The following is a 23,079-nucleotide window of genomic DNA, read 5'->3' as shown; positions in this document are numbered from 1 at the left end:
AAATGTCACATTCCCTTTCTGATAGATGTGACTCCAATGACAAATTCCTGCAGTCTGAGACCTAAGCTGGGGTTTACAAGACAGTTCCACAGGAGGCTGAATGTCAAGGTCAATATTTTACTGACTGGTGGTTATTTTATGTTAAGAGGCCAAAGCAAACATCAGCCTCATGAAGAGTGTAATGATTTATCTAAGAGCATGAGCGATATGCTCAATTTGACCTAAAATAGGGCTCTGTGCTGTCCGTAGGGGCCGGGAGCAACGCTACGCATGAGTGTGTATGAGTGTGTTTCGGGTAAAACTGTATTTTGAAGAAGATTGTGTTTAAATGCTTCCAGCGTATTCAGAAGCCTTTCTGGAATACTATTTTCCATCTCGTAACCTCTTCAACACTCAATGTTGGTTTTTTTCCACTCATGCATCCTTTGGGTAGTATGAGAATATGTAGATTGTAAATGAAGTTGGGAATCCCTGAACGTGTAAAATGCTGGAATTCTGTCAGTGGTTCTCATATGTTCTCATAATTCCCTGACGGGTTGACTGTCCCTATCGCCTACGTACCGACCAATCAACGTACTTAGCTTGAAGTGTAATGACTGCTATTAACAATCAAGATTTACTGAAGGGAACAGGCCCATTTTTTCCCATTGCCTCCTGCTACTTTCTCTCTTTTGCCAAACCCAAGATGGCTCCATTAAAGCTTGCTGCTTGCCCTCTAGAGAGTGAATCACTCCAAAGTCTGCAGTCTAATTGGATTCATTTGTACAATAGCTGTGGAGATTTCAACATTATCTATCTATGTACCCATGACTGGAATGTGGCTTCCCATTTGATTTTTTTTTTTTCTCATGCTGCCCTCAAGTGCTTTTCTTGTTTTTATTACATTCAGATCTTACTAAATATATAATTATTTTGTTAAACTCGAGCTCCATTCTGAATGAAAATAAAAAATAAACAGCTTGGGTTAAATATGGTATTAATGAGTGTCTGAATGGTTCTTTGTGTGTCAGAAGACAACCAGAGAAAGAGACAGAGATAGAAAAAAAATTCTGGGTTCAACTTGGACTGACTTTTTGTTGAAGTAATGGGAATGCACTGGATTTGGCTTTATTCAGTCCGCAAGCTCAAGAGAGTTTTTTTTTTCCGCGCAGCAATTTCAGTTCTCAACTTGTATTATATACCTTCAGTTTTATTACTCATAGTCATATTTGGGTCCATTTGAATTTGAAATAAAGGGCACTGGATTCATTGCTTTTCTCATTTTATTGATGTTTTCAGTAACATCAAATATTATGTTACATTGTTCTCTCCAAGGCCTCTTAAACTCATCTTCACGGCCACAAATTTCACTTTTTGCATACATATTATGGGTGTAGTTGCTTTTATTTTACACACTGTAACTAACTAAGCACACACACACAAAAAATCACAATCCGTAACCTTCTAAAGAACAAGCAAATCATTCAATGGCTTTATACGTTGTATACATAGGCCAAGATTTTTTAGGAAGGAAGCTAAAAGAACAACAATCAAAGCTCTCAAAGCTCAGTCTTTGTATCATTTAATAAAAGCAATACAGTTACAATCACCTTAACATGAACAAAACTGATTCCAATCTCTCTGTCCTCCTTTTTATGTGTTTCAGTGCATGTTCTTGTTTAGCTAAAATTTCATGTAAATGACTAGTTTTAATTTACTCAGGCATATAAAGCTATTTCTGAAATTTTAAAGGCCTGGATTTGCTTTCTCTGACCTTCTTTTGTCAGATTGATAACCTGTTGGAGCAGTTAAAGGACAAGGACAAACAGCTGACTGGGTTAAGGGATCGGGTCCAAGGCCTTCAAACCGATTCCAGCAACACAGACACAGCCCTCGCTACGCTGGAGGAGGCCCTGTCTGAGAAGGTACAAGCGAACAGTGTGCAAATATTAATAAACAAATACACAAAGTGGCAGGGGCGGAGCCAGAACGTGGCTAATGGGTGGGCCTGAATATTTCTCTCACCGAGCACAATTCTCCTGTCCCGACACATCGTACATTCAAATAAAATGACAAACTGAATAATATGAAGTTCAGACCTTCCTTAGACAACCACAATTATGCCATTCTTAATATTCAATAAAATAAAAAAACACAATGAAACACAAATTCAAAAATAATTTAACTCATTCAGTGCCATTGATGTATTTATTTGTCTTTTTACAGTCCAGCAATTCAATCCCAGGAATTTATTTATATATATTTTTTTCAAACGTTAGGGTAAAAGAGGGTCTGAAAATGTCTGGCAGTGAAAATTTAAACGTGTATATTTTTTCATGACTCTCACTGGGTGGGCAGTCTGTCAATCTGAGAGGGCCTGGGCACACCCACGCCCACCCATGGCTCCGCCCCTGCAAAGCGGGCAGTTGCGGGGAAAAAGATGTGTGCAGTAGATAAAAAAAATAAAAATAAGGCTAAAACCAGCTCGTCAGATACTGTGTAGTCACAAAATGAAACCATTAGACCACCAGTCGGGTTTTAGCGGTCTGGAAAAATTTACTCATCAAGGTACACAAATTCCTAAGGAAATTGGTAAGGCTTCATTAGCTTGCTTCTTTTGCCATGACTCACTGTCATAATTTATGGGCACATGCCCCCTAATTGATAGACAATAGACCACATGAGAAGATGTGAGAAAACTGGAAGTGGAAGCATGGAGGGAGTGTAAGAGAGCATTGAATCGGGATAAATCCCTGTGTAGATCTTTGGAGGAATCTATCTGTCTATCCACCATCCATCCATCCATCCATCCATTTTGATAATCTTTTCTATGGAAACCTCATTTGTGCTTGTTTCAAGGACTATCCAACTAATAATATAATGGTGTATTAAACTACAAATTGGCTCTGTCGCATCTCCACAATCACTACTTTTCAGGATAAAAAAAATAAAAGCCATCTTTCCTGATTTACCAAACACCATGTTATACTACTGTATACATTGCTTCTATATATGGTTGCACACCAACGTTAACGCAACACTACCCCAAAATTGCTCATTTATTACAGTTATCGTTGATCAAAGTAGCACGGATGTCGCTGCCACCAACCATGCACATCAAAGTCTGCTCTCGCGCCAAACCCCTGACCAGACAAAACTTATTGGGTACCTGACAAAGCCCAACGACTGTGGTTACCTGGGCTTCCCAAACACTTTTTAAAGGACTTAGAGAATGATGCAATATGTAAAAAAATAAGATGGCTAAGCAGCGTGATACGCAGGAATTAATCTGCATGCGAACTTACCTTCATGACTGAACAGTTCCTTCTGCACTTAAATACAGCTATCCATTTTCATCAAAACAGAGTTACTCAAATAGATCTAATCTATTTTCGCTTATGGTATGAAAAAAAAAAAAAAAAAAAAAAACACACCAAGAATTGTATTCTTGAGGCGTCATAATGCTGTCCCTTTCTTAGACAGGTAAACTTTGCAAGAGTATTAGTAGATTTGTTCCCAAGTTATTTTCAACACTTTAAATCAATGAATAATGTGTAGAAATAACAAACGCCATGGTATCGGCCTGTGAAAAAATATGAAACTGACCATATTTGGTCCTACAGCGATGACATCCTGTTTCTACATTGGCCCATCTTGTTCTTCTGACGCAGCCTCCTTATTGTAGAATTCAGCTGTGATGAGAAGAGCATTGGCAAGCTTTTTGTACTTTGCGGTCAACAGTGGGTGTGTAATGTGTTTACAAGAGTGATCATGTGTGTTGCTAATCACAAACCTGCTTGCCGCAGTACTGTGGCTCTAATTAACATGCCGGTGCCCAGACCAAGCCCCGGAGCTCAAGCTGTCTGACTCTGCCATTGTTTGTATTTCACGTTGCACTTGCTCACCAGATGCCACACATTTGTCCTCATTGTGGCAGTTCTCTTTCTTTTTTCCTCACATCCTGGTCCCCGTCCCAAAACACCAAACATCTTTCCGATAGCTCATAATATGAGGAAAACACCCATGGCCCATTAGCCATTTCCTTGCCTCTTTTCTCTCTCGTGCTCCTCCAAAGGCTGCCCTGCACACATTGCTGTGCCAGGTCCCGTTAGATGGTGTGTTTGTCCTATTTACTCAGGGTTTAAAGCTGCCAATCATGCAGCAATGCTACATCGTAAAAGCCCAATTCTGAGTTGCGGCGTGTGCCTAGATAAACACCTGAATAAACACCTTGATAATCGCTTCAGTCCACACACCTACTATACGCACCTTCTATGCTCTCCCACCCATGCTGTGGACGTGGTTTCGGGCCAATGCTCAAAGCCGTGCTGCTGTGATTAGAGAACGGGGAGAATTATGATATAAACATTCCAACTTGGTTTATCAGGAGTCAGCGTGGAGTTGTAAGGAAGTGATCTCCAGTACTGTATTATCCATTTTCAATAAATCTGTCTCTATACTCCGTCTTGCTCTGATCTCTCCCTGTCCCAGCTATTATTTACGGTGGTCTTATTTAAGACTCGTATTTATGAGCTTGGCTGCCCTTTGCAAAACATGCTGTTGGGCCCATTCAGTAAGAGGCCATGATTCATTAATGATAGCAAAGAGCCAAAAAGTCACCCAGGACGGACAATCGTTTGCATTTTGGAGGTGAAATGGTTTATTGCTTTAATGGGAATAAGCACGCCGGTAGATAATATCTTTTAAGGTCTTTACCAGAGTCAATCTCATGCCTCTCAATTTTCCTCACTACTCAGGAGCGAGTCATTGAGAACCTTCGGGAGCAGAAGGAGCGGGCGGACAGGGTTCAACTGGAGGAGTTGGAGCGACTGAGGAAGGACAACCAGGAATTGAAGGACAAGCTGTCAGCCCTCCAACCTCACAAACTGTCCCCCAGCCAGCCTGCGATCCTGGGCCCGAACCAAGGCCAGAGGCTCGATGGAGAGGTCTGTATGGGGTGAGCGCGGGGAGGGGGAGGCTTCACAAGTGGAAACGTGAGCATGTGTGTGTTTAACAAATTTATATGCTCAACAGCACCCGAGAGGAGCAATTGAAACAAATGATGTTGGGGGAGATAACATTATAAAGTGTCAATGTCAGTGCTGTTTAATTTAGGCTGTTGTTGTATTCATTTTTTTTTACTGTGATATGAAACCCAAATAATCCGAAACCAATATAACAAATGGGTAAAATGACTTGCTTGTTGATTCAAGCACTGTGCACACTGAAGATTGTGAGTGATATTTGTGTATGTACAGTATGCAGAAACAGTGGCATCAGTGTTCACACACATACTCACTCACACAAACACGCTGTACCATAAGTTCCAGAACACAAACAAGAACTCTTTCAAATACATTAAACCAATAAAAAAATAAATAAAGGGGAAATTTTAGAATATATATCAAACAAATGCCATCACATTGTATTTTTATTTGAATTAGTTGCTGTAATCTGCAGCTTGCCTCCGTTAAAGTGGAAGTCAACCCCAAAATGTTCTTTACAAGAATTTGTTCCCAGCAGGCCCACTACCTGAAACATGGCATTCTGATTAATATTGCGTTTGTAGAATATGAGTTAAGCAGTAAAATCCACCCGTTTTTGTCCATCTCAGGGGGCGGTCATTTTGCCACTTCCTGTCGAATGAAAATGACATCAAAGTTGCTCAGGTAGCAGCCAATCACGGCTCACCTGTTTTCTGAAATGGAGGCATGGCTCTCCATTTTTGGGGCTTGACATCCCCTGTAGCGGTCAACAATATTTGTGGACCAGCCAGGACAAAGCATACGGCAAACGTTATTCAGTCCGTGCACTCATTGGCCTGGCTCCTTTAACCTCTAACCACGCTCGGATATGCAGCTTTACATGGAGCTTCTTTGTGTTGAATGTCCGCCAACTATCTGAACGTAACTTAACTCGTCTTGTCACCAAATATGTGTTTGATGTTTAATCGCCACACTGGCTTCAAAGTAGTACACACAGTTCAAAACTCTAGAGGAACCAGTAAATCCAAATATTCCTTATTCCTGCCAGCATCCAAAATGCATCTTTAATTCCTCTCTGGTACCTCCCTGATAGTATCCACAATAATATTTGCAACTCATCATTGACGGGGCATCCTGCACTATATATATATATCTTAAGAGAGGATTAGGCTGCTGATATTGAAATGATGTGATTTATGGAGAAATAAAAATCCTTCCATCCCTTATTGGGTGCCAAGTAAGAGTATTTTTCCTCCCATTTCCCTCACACACACCAGCACGTACACTGTCAGTCGGCCAGGATTTATGAGCGACTTTTCGTTAATAGTCATAAAAAGCATACACACACACATCTCATTCCTGTTAAATGATATCTTGGTGAGCGCTGGGCCACAAAAAAGGGACGGCAGCTCGATAACTCTTTGGAGCGAGCAGATTTACACCCTGACAGAAGTGTTGCCATAATTGGATTATTTAGTGTCGTCCGCAGCTGTTATGTAAACTTGAGAATTCTTCAAAAGGACTTACGGTGATGCTGTTTATGTGAACGTGTGTGTTCCTCTCTGTTTCGATGAGCTTGTGTGGTGAGCACAACATGTTTTCACACACGTACGTGCACACAGGTGTGCATGAATGTGTTTTAGAACGATGTTCAGTGTGACAAGTTAGTGTAGTTTTTACCCTGTAGGACAAAGATGAAATTTAATACATTAGTGCACATTAACATTGACACTATTTTATGTAAATAACATTAGATCAGACCAACACCATACAATGCATATCAACAAAGTGGGGAAACATGACATACGTAAGCCCCTAAAATAGAAAAAAATAGCTGTGTTTCTTTCATTTATGTGGTTTATTTGGCACTAGTGTTCAAGAAAAAAAAAAATCTAGTAACTAATGTAGTTGTGTGAGGCAATTTTCTTAAAGCTGTTAGTGTTCGCATATGTTTGCTATCTGACTCAGTCGTGTTTTTAGCAGAGCTTTTTCATCTCTAAGTTGTTTAAAGCACCACATCCGCTTCCCATGACATTGTATTTGCTCATCCCAGGCATAGTGAAGGGCTTCGGGAAGTAAACGCTGTTTTCAAAGAGACAAATATTGAAAAAAAAGCTCTCGGAAGGAAGTGGGATTCCTTCCATATAGGGTTGCATGGGGATGAAGATGAAACTGAAAGGATCCTCTTTTCTGTTTCAGTTGCTCTTTAATTAATATGAAATGAGCTCATGATATCCTTTTATCGTCATTGCATCAAGCTATAATGAAAATGCCACAATCAGAATGGATGACTTTGTTGTATTGTGTCATTGTCTCAAAGAAAATTACAAGTAAGACAAGCTCATGTGATTTTTTTTTTTTTTTTTTTTTTTTTTAACACAATAATCATCTCTGACTCATCTCACCCTCTAGATGCCAGCCCAAATAGAAGCACTACCAGCTGTGAGCTCCACGGTAGGTTTCTACGTATTGCGTTCCTCTCGTGGTTTTTTTTGTTTTTGTTTTTTTGTTTTAATTTCAAACAGAGCAGTCTTGTCACTAGCTGCAATTGCCAGTATATTTTCTATATACCGTCGCTGTCCTGTGAAAAACACTCATGTCCATTTTTTTCAATTTTCTTATTTGTACGCGAATGGTGTTTCCGCATTACAGACATCGCATTAATGTGAATTATTTTGTGTGTTTTTCACAGGACAGTGACGGTTACACTGTATATTCTATTCCATATTGGCACAACACGGTGAATATTGATGGACATTTTGACGAGTTTTTCAACTTCTAAATGCTAAATCTACAATGTCTGAAGTTGGTCTGCTCTGTGCACCTGATGCATCAACTTGCCTCCCCCAAGGCCCAAAACCCAGAGGACACATCGCGCAAGTGTCCAGACATCACAGATCGCCTGCGGCTTCTTGAGCAGGAAGTGGCTCGCTACAGGGAGGAATCTGGAAAGTCGCAAGCGGAGGTCGCGAGGTTGATGGCGGCGCTGAAGGATGCTGAGATGGACAGATCTGGCAGAGAGAAGAGAATAAATGATCTTGAGAGGTGAGTAAGAGTTTAAAAATAGATACAGATGGTGTCTACGGCCCCTTGTGGGTGTCCTTAAGGAAGGACTCATCTTTCTGAATTAAGGAATCATTTGAAGTCCTTGATTCCTTCCTAAGTGCTCTATTTGTAAAGGAGCAATCCACTCGATATAAACCTTCCATTTCTACCTCCCACCTCTGGAAAAATCCATTCCATCCTCATGTTTTCCCTGATGCAATCCCACAAGCGTGTACAGTAAATTGTTTACATGCTTCGTTTTTAATCACGTCACTAAATGTCTTATCAACTGTTTTTGTGCTTCAATGGTTGCAGCTCTGGGTGAGTAAACTTTGCAATGTTGCATGCAAAAACACAGGCTGTACCATCAGCACTGCCAGCGCACACCTGACGTTGAGTGTTCGGTCAGTTTCAAAGTTCCCCAAGTCTAATGTTGAAAAGTGCCAAATTGGCTTTAATCTGACCCCCATGAAGCGCAGCCAAATGCCAATTGTCCTACATGTGAATGCTTCCGTGCACATTTGTGAGTGAAAATTTTCAAAATGAAGCCAAGAGAGCTAAATGTGTACAGTGCACAATGTTGTTCGTGTGTGTAGTCGCACTCGCTGCGTCTGACTGGTTTTACTGAATCTGGATCGTGTGCATGCACTGGATTCAACACTCTTTCCTGGTGCATTCATTAGCTGTTTTCAAGACTCTCCACTTTGGCGCGGAAACTGTGTGCTCACTCGCACTCGGTGGGAAACGAGCAACATCAAGTGTAATAAGGATAGTAGCTCCTGCAGAGTTTGGACACACAGTCTCCTCTGTTTATGTGTGCGAATGTGTCTCGAGCTCCACGCTCATATGCAGCAATTAGCCCCAAAGTATTTTGTCTGCGTGCATTTTGAGTGCACAGCCACTTATGCGCTTTGCATGGCTTCAGACCAGGGAGTCAGTGGGGGGGGGGTTACGTGACGGGAATCCACTGCATCCACGAGCAAAAGCATTTGATTGTTTTGCCTGTCACTATATGTCTGCTTGTCACCATAGATGATCAAAGATATACAGTATTTGTAATGAATACCTCACAATTTTCAGACAAATTAAGTGAAATTGGATAAACTCCCGATTTTCTCTCACGGCGCACTAGTGCCACGGCTCCCTGGACGGAATGCGACAGTATGTTTCTCTATAAACATGGGTGGCCAAATGTTTCTGTGTCTGCAACATGACAAAACAACTTGTTTTTACTTTTCTTGGGAGCTAAGGAAAACCAGATGATGCGACACTTTCACAAACAACTGACAAAGCAGCAAAGAAAGCTGACAACACATGTAGTACCAATCAAGTCCTTACTATGACATCATCTTAGTGCTGATAATCTTTGTTTGCATTTATGGTGTAATGCTAACATAAATTAGCATTTATGTTCATGCTAATCTATTCTTCACAAATATAGCACATTTTAAGTTAGTGGGCTCATTGCCAAATGGGAACAGTCAGCCGTATGCTGATTTACTCTGTAGTTCGGTTCTGTAGTGATATGGAGACTTCTTTGGAAAATAAATCTGTCTCCCAGTCTTACCATATCCCAGTTAGTGACATGGTCAGCACTCTGGTATGTAAGGGAGAGTTTCAGTAAAAGGGAGGTTTTTATGTGTGTGCATTATGGATGTGTATATACAGTAAATTTTGCCTCAGTGTGAGTTTGAATGTGTATTTCTTGGAGCGAGTGTTCCATTGTCCTCAGACTTCTTTGTAGAACCCCCCCCAAAAAACACATTTGCATTGACATGTAGTATAATTTGGAGCCTAACTTGCCAAATTTACAAACGTTGAACTCATCAAGCTTTTGAAATAACACATGGGCATTTTGTGGTCTCTAGCTTGCGGCAGCGTATCTTGAAACACGCCGCTAAATCTCATTTTTCAAGTCATTTTTGTCTTTTCCCAGTTTCCCCCATTGCAATATACACGTATAGGCAACATGTCAAATGGTATTTTTACTACGATAAGATGTATAAGCACCACAAAGAATCTATAAATAATAAACAGTCCTGCCCTGTTTGGATCTTTCAGCACTGCATCAAGACAAATGTCTCAGATAAAACTTCAGAGTGTTGACCCAACTGCCGTACTCTAAACTTTCGGTGTTCCTATTTCCTCCACTTCTCTTCGCCCACTGTGCGGCATTTCTTTTTGTTTTGTTCCACAGAAAGAAAAAATGTACATCATTTCGATTGTATCTGTCTCTTTTTCCACAAACTGCATATCTCTGTCAAACCCCTGCTGTGTGCCTGTCTGCTTGAAATTGGATGCTTTAGTTCCGCTTTGTTTGTTTATTAAAAAACACAGTATACTGTAAATCTGAAGCAATTTTAAAGAGAAAGACTTTTGCTGTCTGAACATCTTATTCCTACTAAGGCTCCTATTAACCTTTAATATTAGTTGTATAATACTTTGTACTCCTAGTCACAAGCCTTTGGGATGTTGAATCACTTGCATTGCACACTATTGAACTTGAAGGGCCCTATTTTCATCCCGAGCGCAATTCTAGCACAAAGCGCAGTCTAACTGGCCGCATGGATGGAGTTTTCTTTCTTGTGGTATTTTCCTAGACTTTGCACGGGTAGAATTGGGCCTAACAAAGTGTTTGCACCGTTTTGCGCCATTGTGGGATAGGACGACTTCCGGCCAATCGAAGCACGCACCCTCATTCCCATTAAAATCACCTGAGCACAGCGTTCAATATGGTTTTAGGTAGTCTAATATCTATTCTACTTTTTGTAACAAAAGTTGCAGATGCACTGGGGGCGAGGCAGACACACAGACTACTTTCTGTTACCAAATTGTCAGGCAGGAGTCGGGGGCCAGGCAACTCCGTGCACCAGAACGCCCAGAGAGGCGCAACATGGCCCTAAACACGCTAGACTTGCGCCCGTACAAAAGTGAAGTTACGCCCATTTTTACACCGAGCGCTCGGGGGCCAGTCTACCAAAATGCCCTAAATGTCTTCAACAACTGTACTTGCACTTTTGCAAATTTTTTCACACTTAAAACCCACTATCCTCTCACTGTCTTTCATAGCAATGGTTGAACATATTTTCTGCATGTTTACACAATATAAATAGTCCTAGCGCATTGCAGATGTTTTGCCACTCGTGGCACACATAAACAATTTGGAACTTGGAATCTTAAAATTATAGTTGAGTCTAGAGGTGGGCGAGATATATATATATATATATATATATATATATATATATATATATATATATATATATATATATATATATATATATATATATATATATATATATCGTTATCGATATCGTCAATCTTGCCTACATGATGTGTAATTTTACATTATCGAGTATTAATACTGCCTCGAAGCGAGTCAGCCGACGGCCGCAAAGTTGGAGGAAATGCTGAAAAATCAGTGTGCATTCACACCAGAGGAAGAGGAAGTAATAATTATTCGCTGAATCAGCGGGCAGGGCCCGGTCACGTGACTCTGTCCGCACCACAGCGGAGCTGTCTCTTCCTCATTTCATGGAGGAGTGTCTAGCGGGGATTTATAGCGAGGCGCGAGTCCACGTTGTCTGTAGTCTGTAAATGGTTTGGAGTTGACAAGACTGACGTCGGTGGGAATAATATTGTTAGATGTGACAAAACGGTCACCATGGAGAGCAATTCTGTTGCACCACGAGCCATATGTATTACGAGGAAAACTTTGCGACCGCGCAAGCACGCTAATCAAAAGGTTAAACACACACACACAGAAAACAGTCGCAGAGTTGAACCAACAAACATAAACACACGCACCCACTCACGCACACCCACACCCACCCCCACACACCCCCACACCCCCACACACTCAGTACTTAAGCGAGCAAAGCAAACGTGACATCCTGGATGATCGGTTAACATTCAATTTACACGCTTTTAGTCCACATCATTCATAACTAGCCTGTATTCCCCAGACATGTTGCATAAACCACGACAGTTTATTAGTGTGACGCCAGCATACACCCAAACATGAATAAAGTTCCAAGTCTACATATCACAGCGATGAATGAGTGGGAAAATGCACTTTTCTGTAAATTGCAGTTTTGTTATTCAACTTTATTCTGAATACGTTGGCCAATGTATGAGAAATGGGTGGTCATGACGACGTCTTTTTTTTCTCTCGCTGGGTGACACTTCGTCACACGTCACATATAAAATACACCTTTTTCTCATTCTGATTCCTCTCGTAGTTGGTACACCAGTACCTACAGCAGCTCAAAATGTCACATCATTATTGAATATCAACACAGACATTTAAATGACATAAATGTTCCCCAAAATCAATGTAAGTCTATACATAATTTTGTGCAGATTTAAAATATTTTTTGTAGAATATCGTCAAATTATCGTTATCGAGTTTTTTAAAAAAAATATTGAGATATTTTATTTTTTTTACCCATATCGCCCACCCCTAGTTGAGTCATTTTATTACTTGCTAATAATTGATAATTATCTTGCTAGGTAACCTTTTTGCCAACCCAAGAAGCAGTTCAGACAAATAAAACACATTTCAATAAAGACCATGGGATAAGATTGATGGTGAAATATGCTTCAAAAAAGATAAAAACACAGCTGCTCTCGGAACCAGGAATAAATTGGAGCTGCTTATGTTGGAACATGGATGTGTGGAGTGCTCCAGGTGGAAGAAGCACAAGGACATATGAAAAATGACTTACAAATATATTGGGTTTCATCCGCAGTGCTTTTCTTCACTCTCTCCCTCCAACAACTCTGTCTTAGAATTCTTGCTGCACTAAAACATTATTGTCCCTTCCGATAACGATCAAATTTTAGTGCAAGCACATGCAGCCCTGATACTCTTACTCACACTTTTATACCTCATCCACCTTGCCCGGATGGTTTGATGGCACTATATTAGCTATCAAAAGAGACCAGCATGTCTGCGGGTTTACACACCTGTGCCGGTAGCAGTGTGAGAGCTGATATGCCCTCATGGCCAGCTAGTTTTCAGTGGACCTGCCTCCGAGCTTATGCAAACACACATGGAGACAGTGTAGTATAAACAGATTCCTCCCCTCAACTCCTGCAGATGTCTATGAGGGTGTGCATATAGATTAAAGAAGATGCTGGTATGAATGTGTTATTTTCAGGGACAGTAGGAGGAAATGCGATAGACTCAGAAACAAAAGACAGTTCCGTTTACTAAACAGGCTGGGTTTAGTAAGCTTCAAGATGTTTATTTGTCATTATGCTCAGTAAAAAGATCACAGTAGCATTGAGCAATGCAATTCTTATTTTACTAGTTTACCTTAAATATAAAAGATCAAAAGTGTCACTTTAAATAATGAAAGATAAATACTGTACATTTTTAACATGTTTTTCCATGTGTATTTTGGCCCTTTTTTGGTGGAAAACATATTGGAGGTTTGTCAGCGTTTTTTTGTGGATTTTTTTCCCCCCAATGCATTTCAATGGCATCAATTATAAACAGATTTTTGCTATTCGCGGGCTGGCCCTGACCCTATTCACTATACATGAGTACACATTTTTTTTAATTACATTTGAAAAAGAAGACAGTGTGTATAAGTTAAGCAGTAATAATGGTCCAGTTTGTGCAAAAAGAAAAATATGTGTATAATATGCAAAGGTGCAAACAGTTGACTATTCACATATTGCAGTTTGCAGAGGTATTGCACAGTATAGTGCATGATAGTCTTGCTGTTCTTGCTGTGGCACTCCTGTATTGTCTGCCGGATGAGAGACGTTTGAAAAGTGTGTGTTGTGGATTGTTGTTAAGGGTAGGCAGGCATTCACTGCATGCAAAGTCCAAAAATGTGAGTCAAAAAGATGCAAGGTCTATAATCAAGCATCTTCAAAGCTTCCTATGAGTCTGGCAAGAACAAGGAATGCTGGAATGTGACAACAAGGTACAACAATCTAGCAACGAGACAGAATGCAATATAAGGTTCAATACATGAGGTAGTCAGGGATAACAAAGCTTAGGTGAGGAAGGCACAGTCAGGAGAAGGTGAGTGCATGACACACCCAAGCATGGCATCCACTTGTAAAGTCCTATTTTCATATAACAAATGTCTCCATTCTTACATAATATAGAAATTAATGTATTCGAACATCTGTCAACTACGGTAACTGAGAATGGAGGAAAATCTGGAGGTCGCAGTTATAATTGCTTCCACTTCTCTGGGGAGCCTTTCTCCAAGATGTTTGTGGGAATTTTTCCTCTAGAATGACAGTTAATCTCTGGGCCTGGATCTGAATGAGATCTGGGCCTGACTCACAGCCACTGTTGTAGCTCATCCCAAAGGTGTTTGAAGGGGTTGAGGTCAGAGCTCTCAAGTTCTTGCACATCAAACCCATCCAAGAATAGTTTGGTGTGGATGATGATAGACCTGCCTTGCACAAAAAAAAAAAAAAAAAAAAAAACCTTTCCTCCAAAGCTCAAAACCCAATTTCCACAATGTATCACTCCTCTGGTTGATGAGCTGCACTGCTTTTAGTCCATATACAGTCAATTTGTGTAGTGTGTGTGTGCCAGGTGAGTGTGTTATGTTTTCATCATCTTTTCAAGCATATTTAAATGAATTGCTCGCCGACATCACTCACATGTTGGACACACACAAGCAACATTTTGGTTGAAATGACAGCAAATATTTGCTCACATGTGGGGCCAGCTTGTAGCGCTTACCCAAAATCAACACGCCAGTATGGATGTGGAATGATAATGTTGCACGATTTAGCAGCCGCTTTGCTCAGAGATTGTTTACAGTGCTGTGGAGTTCTCTTACGCTAATTTGTCACTGTCAGCTTTCTTACCTTTTCACGTTTTACCCGGCCCAATATACAGTAATACCAAATGAGTACGTTTTTAAAATTTGGCTACTAAAAGGTGCGTTCAAAACATGGTTAAAGTATGAATAAGAACCTCATTAAATGAATTAAACATACCTAAACTTGAAAGGCAATTAGTAAATTTGGTCACATCAACCACATTTTCCAATTGTGGGAACTGTCCTGAAGGGGAGGTGGGGTGGTTTGTGCGTGTGGGGGCGTGTCTGTCGGCATGTGTACTTTGTGTCTGCGTGCTTTACAGTTGACAGATTTACATGCGTGCTTCGACTCCATCACTCATCTTGCCTACCATGAGTCACACATTTGTGGCGTTTTGTTTACATTTAACTAGTGTGACACATAATTCATGGCATCATTTTTTGCAAGTAATCATATATATATATATATATATATATATATATATATATATATATATATATATATATATATATATATATATATATATATATATATATATATATATATATATATATATATATATATATATATATATGTGTGTGTGTGTGTGTGTGTGTGTGTGTGTGTGTGTGTGTGTGTGTTTACTTTTTTGTTTGGGCTTATGGGTGTAATTTCAGAATGAACCTAAAATACACCAAAACCCTTTGAAAGCAATTTGACATTCACTAAAATTTTAAATGCACATACAACTAGCTATCTATCAAACATTAATTGCGTGTCACCTTTTTCTATTTCAAGGCAAATCAAGTCCCCTCATATCCAAAAACAGACGGTGCCTGGGGAAATAAGGAAAGGTGCCCGGCCTGATGGACATCCGCACTCTTTATCGCAGGTTTGACAATATCAATATATAATTGTGTGTGTGTGTGTGACATTTAGATTGTCGCAGTTTGATAAACTGCATCGATTAGTTCACTTGAGTAAAACAAGATAGTTTATTTTACCTACATGTTTTCAATAAAATGAATTAAACGGACAGACAAAAGGCGCAAGTATACTTTAAAAAATTGCTGTAAGCGCACTCGACTGTGTTGCATTTATTTCCTTTGTCGAATTAAATTGTCTGTGCTGTATAAGTGTTTTCTCAGCGGTCAGATTGTGCCACAAACTCCTATCTTGCTCCCTTTTCACCGCTACTGCTCTACATTTATCTCTGCATTCATGGGGAACACAACATGCCCAAGGATAAACACAAACAAACAGGGCCGCGCCTCCACCTTCCACCTTCCCGCTTCCCATCCATGCAGGAGAGTTTATGTGGGATGAAAAGATACCATCGCTCTGCTTCATCGTCTCCATCGCACCACGCTGCGCTCAGCCAACACAAAGAAAACACACTTCGGAAGTGTTCACTTTAAGCTCTCAAAGTGGCCTTTTATTACTTTTTGACCGTAATAGAGAGACATCTGCTACACCACCTCCACCCCTATCTTTCTCAACTTTCTTCTTTTCATAGTCTATGGACCTGACTAAATGTCACATTTTCATATACATCGCACACAAACTTATCACTGACATCCTGACATTTTGTATGTATGCATGTACGTACAGTATGTATGTGTAATACTGTATACAGTATGAGTGCATATGTGTATATTTATATATGAGTGTGTGTGTGTGTTTACTTTTTTCTTTGGGCTTATGGGTGTAATTTCAGAATGAACCTAAAATACACCAAAACCCTTTGAAAGCAATTTGACATTCTCTAAAATTTTAAATGCACATACAACTGTAATGCTCAATTCACAAAAATGTATTTGATCCATGAATCAACCAATACCTGCGCATTCCCAAGGACGTCCAGTTGCGTGCCTTTCTGTGACTCTTCCCGTCTCTCTGAATCTCGGTTGCAACCTGCTGATGACAGACACTAAACTCAGTGGCCACTTCTATCTGACAACTTCTTCTCTGACAACCTCTTCGCAATGGCGAGGTGCTGACGATCAGTTGCTCTGTGTCATCTTGGTCTCATGATCTGAAAATGTGAGCAGCGTTATGAAGAGGACTGTTTTCAACACCAATTCTAATTGAACCAGGACACTGCATTTACATGTGCATTTAGAAGTTTACAAAAGGTCAAATTCAGTTCACTTGTAAGGGGTATGTGGCATTTTAGGTTCATCCTGACATTTCAGCCCAAAACCAAATTGGCCTAATTTTCTATGAGTAATGCGTACATATGTATATGTGTATTTGGGGGGTGTTCAGGGGTACAGATGGAAGTTTGCTCTTTCTCACTCCCTGCTGGTTTATTGTAATGATTATAATCCCTCAATCACACCAGAAAGAGTCAGACTCCATAATGACCTTTCCTTGGGGACGCGGGTGATGACTGGTGCTGTGTAGAGCCAATTATCCCTCCATTTCTTCTCACTATCGCCCCCCCCCCCCCCATGCACACCCGTTTAGTCCTCGTCTGTGTATCCTTGACAGACAGCGGTATTCTCTCATGGCTAATGAAAGTCAGACAACACACATAGGATGTACAGATATTCACATTGACGTACAGGGGCCGCCTTCTGGGAGTTTGGCTCAGGGACCCAGCGGCAGCATCTCAATACGGGGGTTGGGCGGCCGGGGTGGTTTCGTCCAAATGTGTGCATGTGCATATCTCTGCTGGGCGGGGTCAGAGCAGCACTTGTTGATTCTAGTGCATCGAATTACTGCTCGTCTGTCACGTCCAATTATGGTGCTGCGGGGCTGATGCACACAGGCTTCCTCTGTGCGTGCGCGCAGGGGTTTGTCGCTCACCTCCAGCTGTGTGGTGCTGACGTGACGAGCAACAAGTTTCCGCTTGTGATTTGCCCCGCTTGGCACCGTTCTCATCACCCGCGGGGAGAATCCCATTGCCGCTGTCAGTATCGCCATATGCCTTATTTGCTTCATTTGGGTGTCCCATGATTTGAGTCCCCAAAATTCCCTTATTGCAATCGATCGTCTATAAGTGGTTGCATAAACTGTGACCTGACACAGCAACGTTCGTGTGACACTGTTGGTCTACTTTAAAAATATTCATGAGTGTTTTGCAACCAACGTTTGGGTTGGCCGTGTCTCAATACCCTTGTGACCCAATTACTGCACGGCTATTCTGCAGTGTGAACGTGTGAACTTGAAGGCGAGTCCCCCAGACCCCGAAATGTAAGCGGGCGAAAGAAACTGTGGGTTTATTATTTCTGTTCAGTGTTTTCTTTCACAGTTCCCTCAGCCAATGTGGAGAGTGATCCTTTTCCGACTCAACGCGGGTGTTGTAGAGGCCACACGCACACATGCGCACAACATACACACCTGCTCGGCGTGTGAATGGGCACGTTTTCGTAGCGCACACTGATATGTTAGTCCACAAAGATCAGAACACTTTACACTCTTGTAACTTATTTCTGTTTAGTGTCTTTTTAATAGACGGTTTGCATTCACTCCTGCTTTGGCCTGCCTAAACGCTTTGGATCTCTTTTCTTTCCCAAATTATGCTTTCTTACATTCCAATGACAATCAATTAGTCATGGTCATAAGAAAATGGGGACTATTTGAAAATAAAACACTCTCGTCGTCCTCACTTTCCTTCCAACCCTTTCAATAAAATCCTCTTGCCCCTCAGTTTCCTCTCTCAGCTTCCCAGGAGGCCATGCAGGAGACAGCCGAGCGGATAGGGGAGTTGGAGACGGCCTTGAGGGAGAGCATGAACACTTCGGCACGTAGGGAGATGCTCTGGGCTCAAGAGGAGGCGGCCCGCGTTCAGTCCCAGAGACAGGTGTAGCTGATACCTTCCGCGCACACACATTCATGCCTTCAAGCGCTGCATAACTTGCAGTGCAGGGCAACGTATTCAATAGAGCACAAAGAGTATGAGATACACCCTCGTGTGGCTTACGTGAATAACTGCAGGCAGGATGGGGTTAAACCGAATCATTAACTCCAATTAGGTGAAACTGCCGACACAGTAGTCTAAATATGGCGTCATTATTGTTTGCATGCTGTGTTATACTGTAATTATGCAATTTGAAAGAGACTTTGCATGTGTTGGGTTTATGAGTGTGTGTGATTATATTTAATAAACACACACACAAGACACAAGTATTGGGACATGGAGAAGAAAATATGCAGTCTGTCTCTATTGTGTGGCCGTAACAGTTTTCATTCTTCTGGGAAGAGTTTCTTCAAGATTTTTGATCCCGTCTGTGTGCATTTTTCTGCATTCATCCAAAAGAAAAGTTGTGATTAGGTAGATGGTATGGTAGATATTTTTCACCACAGTTTAAATAATGCACCATTTCATTATTCACAAGATACGTCAATCAAGAATAATTACACAGTCTTAATAGGCCTAGATAGACCAATCCGACGTTGGCCAAGTAGGACCGACGCTCGACCCCTGTCGCGTCGGGCCGACTGTCGGCGCATCGCGCTGGAAAAATACAATGGACAGCGACGCTGACCATTAAGTTCTGGCCATGCGTGAGATGTAATACCCCTCCATACAATCGACGGTCACTATTCCTCATGGTTAGAAAAAGCCAACCGGAAAGCCATTGGCAGTGGGTGGCTTATAAAAATGTATTCAGCTATATTTTTTGTTAACGATGAACTCCCCTGTGAAGCAAACCCTCACGCTCTTGACACAGTGTCGTGAAATACTTACATTGTCAACCCTCCCTCTTGTAAAAAGATTAAGGCCCTGTCTACACGTAACCGGCGCCAGAAAAACGCCAGATGTAAGCCTATCATCCACACGATGCGCTTTTTGCTTACTTATTGGTCTGCAACCAACCACTGCTTCTCCTTACCTATTGTCGGTTCTCCCGAACGAGTTTGGCACCATGTTTTTGGTTTCGTAGAAGTGACGTCAAAGGACGGAAGTTCTTCCGAATGGACAGTATTTGGCTAACTACTGCCGCCTAGAGGCTTGTCGTGCATTTGAAAACGCACTTCTGCGGTTACGTGTGGATGCCTTTTTGTAATGTGTATTCCACCGCAGGCGGAGGGGGTGGGGGTGGGGGGGGGTACTATGCGGTTGTTAAAAAACCCCGGCTACGTGTAGACAAGGCAGCAAAGGCGTGCTCACTGTTTATCCACATTTGTCACTTCCTGTTGCTTTCTGAGCTGATTTGCTGGCTAACAGCCCATCAGAGAGGCCAAATGTCACGACTCACGACGCCGATTCAACATGCTGAAACACCCACCAGCTTTCTGACAGGGTCCGATGTTATGACGGTGTTTGCTACATCAATCAGATGGCGCAATCCAACGCTTGCCGACATCGGATTGATGTATCTAGGCCTAATTACTTCACATGACCCATCACGAACCTCTTTCAGGCTTTTATTCTTTGATTTAGCTGAAATGCATTCAGTCAAAAACAAGTTTTGTGGACAGTTTTGTCTTTGACGTACAAGCAATCAGAACTTCACGTATTGTACGGTAGTGATTAGAACCAGTGTGTGCAAGCAGAGCCGCTGCGTCTTGCAGGCAGTTTTCATCCCCTCTCATGCAGAGGGGCAAGGGAACTATCATCAAGGTTTTTCTACTCTAATTCTGGGCCTTTGTTTCATTGAAACTGATGGCCCCAAAGACCAGCGCTGAAAATGTATCTCATCCCACTGGAACAGAGGGCCTACCCCAAACTGTTCTTACAAAGTTGAAGTATGCAATATTTCAAGTGACTTGGGATCATGAAGAATTGTGTGGAATTAAGGATCAAGAACCCAAAATGTATTCATCAATCTATTAAGAAATGTGTCCCAGGACTTTTGTCTTTGTAATGTAGTTTCAGATCCAAAGATTGCATGTTCTGCAAATTTTATGATTGATGGCTGGTTGCTTGGTAAGCGCCTTAAGTGTGTTTTGCAGATGTGTCTGCACCGCTGTGTGTCTGCTGGGAAGTCAAGAAACGAGTGTGTTTCCCCCTTGCGTGCGCGTGTGCGTGCGTGGGTGTGTGTGTGTGTGTGGTGGTGGTGGTGGTGGTGGGGGGGGGGGGGGGTTTGTTTGCTCATTTGAATGAGAATGACCTCACATTAGTTCTAAGTGCTATAAGAAAGACGGGAGTCACCAGCGGTTTCAACTACATCTAACATTTTTGTGGTGCAGTGGAATATCTCTGCTCACACACAGAGAAAGACAAACACTGACAAGAGGAACCTAAAAGAAAAGTATGGGTGGTTGAAGCAGAAAAAAAGGTCGAACTCAGTTTACAAAGACCCAATGTTGTTAATACTCCTTCCGTGTTTAATTTCCAGTCAGTATTTGTGAGACCAGGCCATTAATGACTCCAGTTTATCCTCATGTTAGCAAGCAATCACACACACACACACACGCACACGCACGCGCACACACACATCCGCACCAGGGTATTCCAAAGTAGAGCACACAACATGGAAAACGAGGCTCCCTATTGAAACTATTCAAAGCTTATTGGGCGGGGGCCTCAGGACATTTACACATAACAGCAAAGGTCAAAAGCAACATAGGTGTACGATAATATAGATACAAACAGTCACTGTAAAATGAGAATAAGTGACTTCTGAATTTGGCACACCACAGGGTAGAGTGTTGATGGCAACCCTGCCAAATTTGAATGATCAAAAAATAACAACAACCAAATGGAGGCGTCAAAATCACTCTCAAATGTTGTGGGCGTGTCCGCTGAATATATCAAACTATGCCCCGCAGAAAAATGAATGCTACACAAGCATTTGGTGGCAGGAATACATCCCACTGGGTGGAAATACTCTATATATAGAAATACACATTTGCGGTATGGACAACACCACAACAAGAGGCGCAAGCTCACGAGCTAACATGTAATAATAACTATATAATTCGCAAATGCGGTGGATAACCATTTATGTTACCCAACGGGTCAAGTTCTCAACAGGAGGGACGAGGGACTCATTCTGGTCACTAGTGATGGAGAAATGAAGCTTCATGAAGCACTTGTGATAATTTTGGACTCCTATCGCACTTTTAGTTTAAAGATGCAGTGGAAATTTAACAAATTTCCATGGCAGTAGCCTTTATCTTTAAACTAACAGCACCACCTAGAGGTGTAAAAAGGAAAACTCGCAAGTGCTACATGAAGCGTCATTTTCCCATCACTACTGGTCACCCACGTGTGTCACTGGGCATCATTTTCGCTCCCCCCCCCCAAAAAAAAATTCTCAGTCTATGCTAGTTTTCAGCTATTATCTTCAAACATGTTTAATATTTCAGAAACAAATCTCAGAATTCACTTTACAGTGTCTTTAACATGGACAGTAATTCATTGTTTTTAAATTTTCTCTTGGAGATGGAGTGAGATCTGGTGTTTTTGAAGTGAGCAACAAGCTAGTTCTAAATGTGTGGACCAAAGCCCACAAATCTTAGGCTGGTCGGTAAAAGCCTTTGCGTTTTTCCTTTTTCTTCATACCTGGTGTTATGTGTATGTAGCGTATTGCTAAGGTCACACAGTTTGGCATTTAGCTGGTTGATTGCTTGTTCCATTGTATGTGCATTTTGATAGATGTTTTTTTCCATTGCCTGTGAGTATTCTCATTTAGCTGGACTGTTCTGGTTGTCTTTCGATTCTCATCAGAGCAGGCTTCATCAGGCTTAGTTCGGACAGCATTTGTCTCATTCCACTTTCTATGTGCAACTATGCAAGGTTTACCAAAAGAGCTTTCGTGACAGATGGGAACAAAAGTTATAAATACGGCGGTGGGCCTTTTCACACGCACCAAGTCATTTTTCCCCCCATGCGAAGTGAGAAACGCCTGCGAAATAATCGGGCCCCATACATGCGGAGAACATACTGAGCCATTGTGCTGTCATGCCGGTGAATGGACTTGATGCATGCTGAGCCAGAATCTAGCAGTCATGCTGTCTCCCCAACAAAAGATAACCATTTGGCTCAGTGCACTAGCAGCTCTGTGGCCATGATGCTCACTGCTCGCTGCTGTCAACGCGCTGAACACTGTGAGCCAACATGACATCATACACTCAAGATGGAGCCTGCATGTGAACATAAGCATGCAGTTCCACTGTGACCCAGACTAAGGAGAAGAAAAGAAAAAAAAAAACCACTCCGTAAAACATCACCTGATCTTGGCACCATTCCTGGCATTCTCACATTTGGCCCCCTTGAAATGTTCTTTCTTCTCCTCTGTGTCTCAAAGTCTCATGATGTGTAATGCGGTGAAAGTCTTCCATCAGCCCGACAGGCTGAAATGGAGCATTGGTAATGCTCTGGGTCACTTTTCTTCAC

General features: G+C 41.6%; 1 protein-coding gene across 6 annotated transcripts in view; it reads left to right on the top strand.

The window, feature by feature from the left end:
* Positions 1–23,079, top strand: part of LOC147152966 (ERC protein 2-like) — a 133,828-nt gene that overhangs the window by 38,654 nt on the left and 72,095 nt on the right. For 5 of the 6 annotated variants that reach the window (XR_015089757.1, XM_086052970.1, XM_086052695.1 and 2 more), the window contains 5 exons: positions 1,767–1,904; positions 4,737–4,925; positions 7,377–7,418; positions 7,816–8,009; positions 15,585–15,678. Coding sequence is in view for 5 of the 6 variants with exons in the window: in XM_086052970.1 (XP_085909096.1) it covers positions 1,767–1,904; positions 4,737–4,925; positions 7,377–7,418; positions 7,816–8,009; positions 15,585–15,678 (657 nt within the window). In the remaining variant the exon portion in view is untranslated. Of the gene's footprint in view, positions 1–1,766; positions 1,905–4,736; positions 4,926–7,376; positions 7,419–7,815; positions 8,010–15,584; positions 15,679–18,441; positions 18,595–23,079 lie in introns of all 6 variants that reach the window. The other variant, XM_086053053.1, reaches the window with a different exon arrangement.

This window comes from Filicampus tigris, chromosome 1 (genome assembly GCF_054856515.1).
Source record: "Filicampus tigris isolate MCC_2025a chromosome 1, RoL_Ftig_1.0, whole genome shotgun sequence".
NCBI classification, from domain to species: domain Eukaryota; kingdom Metazoa; phylum Chordata; class Actinopteri; order Syngnathiformes; family Syngnathidae; genus Filicampus; species Filicampus tigris.
Note: the sequence above shows the minus strand (reverse complement) of the source record. Positions and strands in the feature narration are given on the sequence as shown.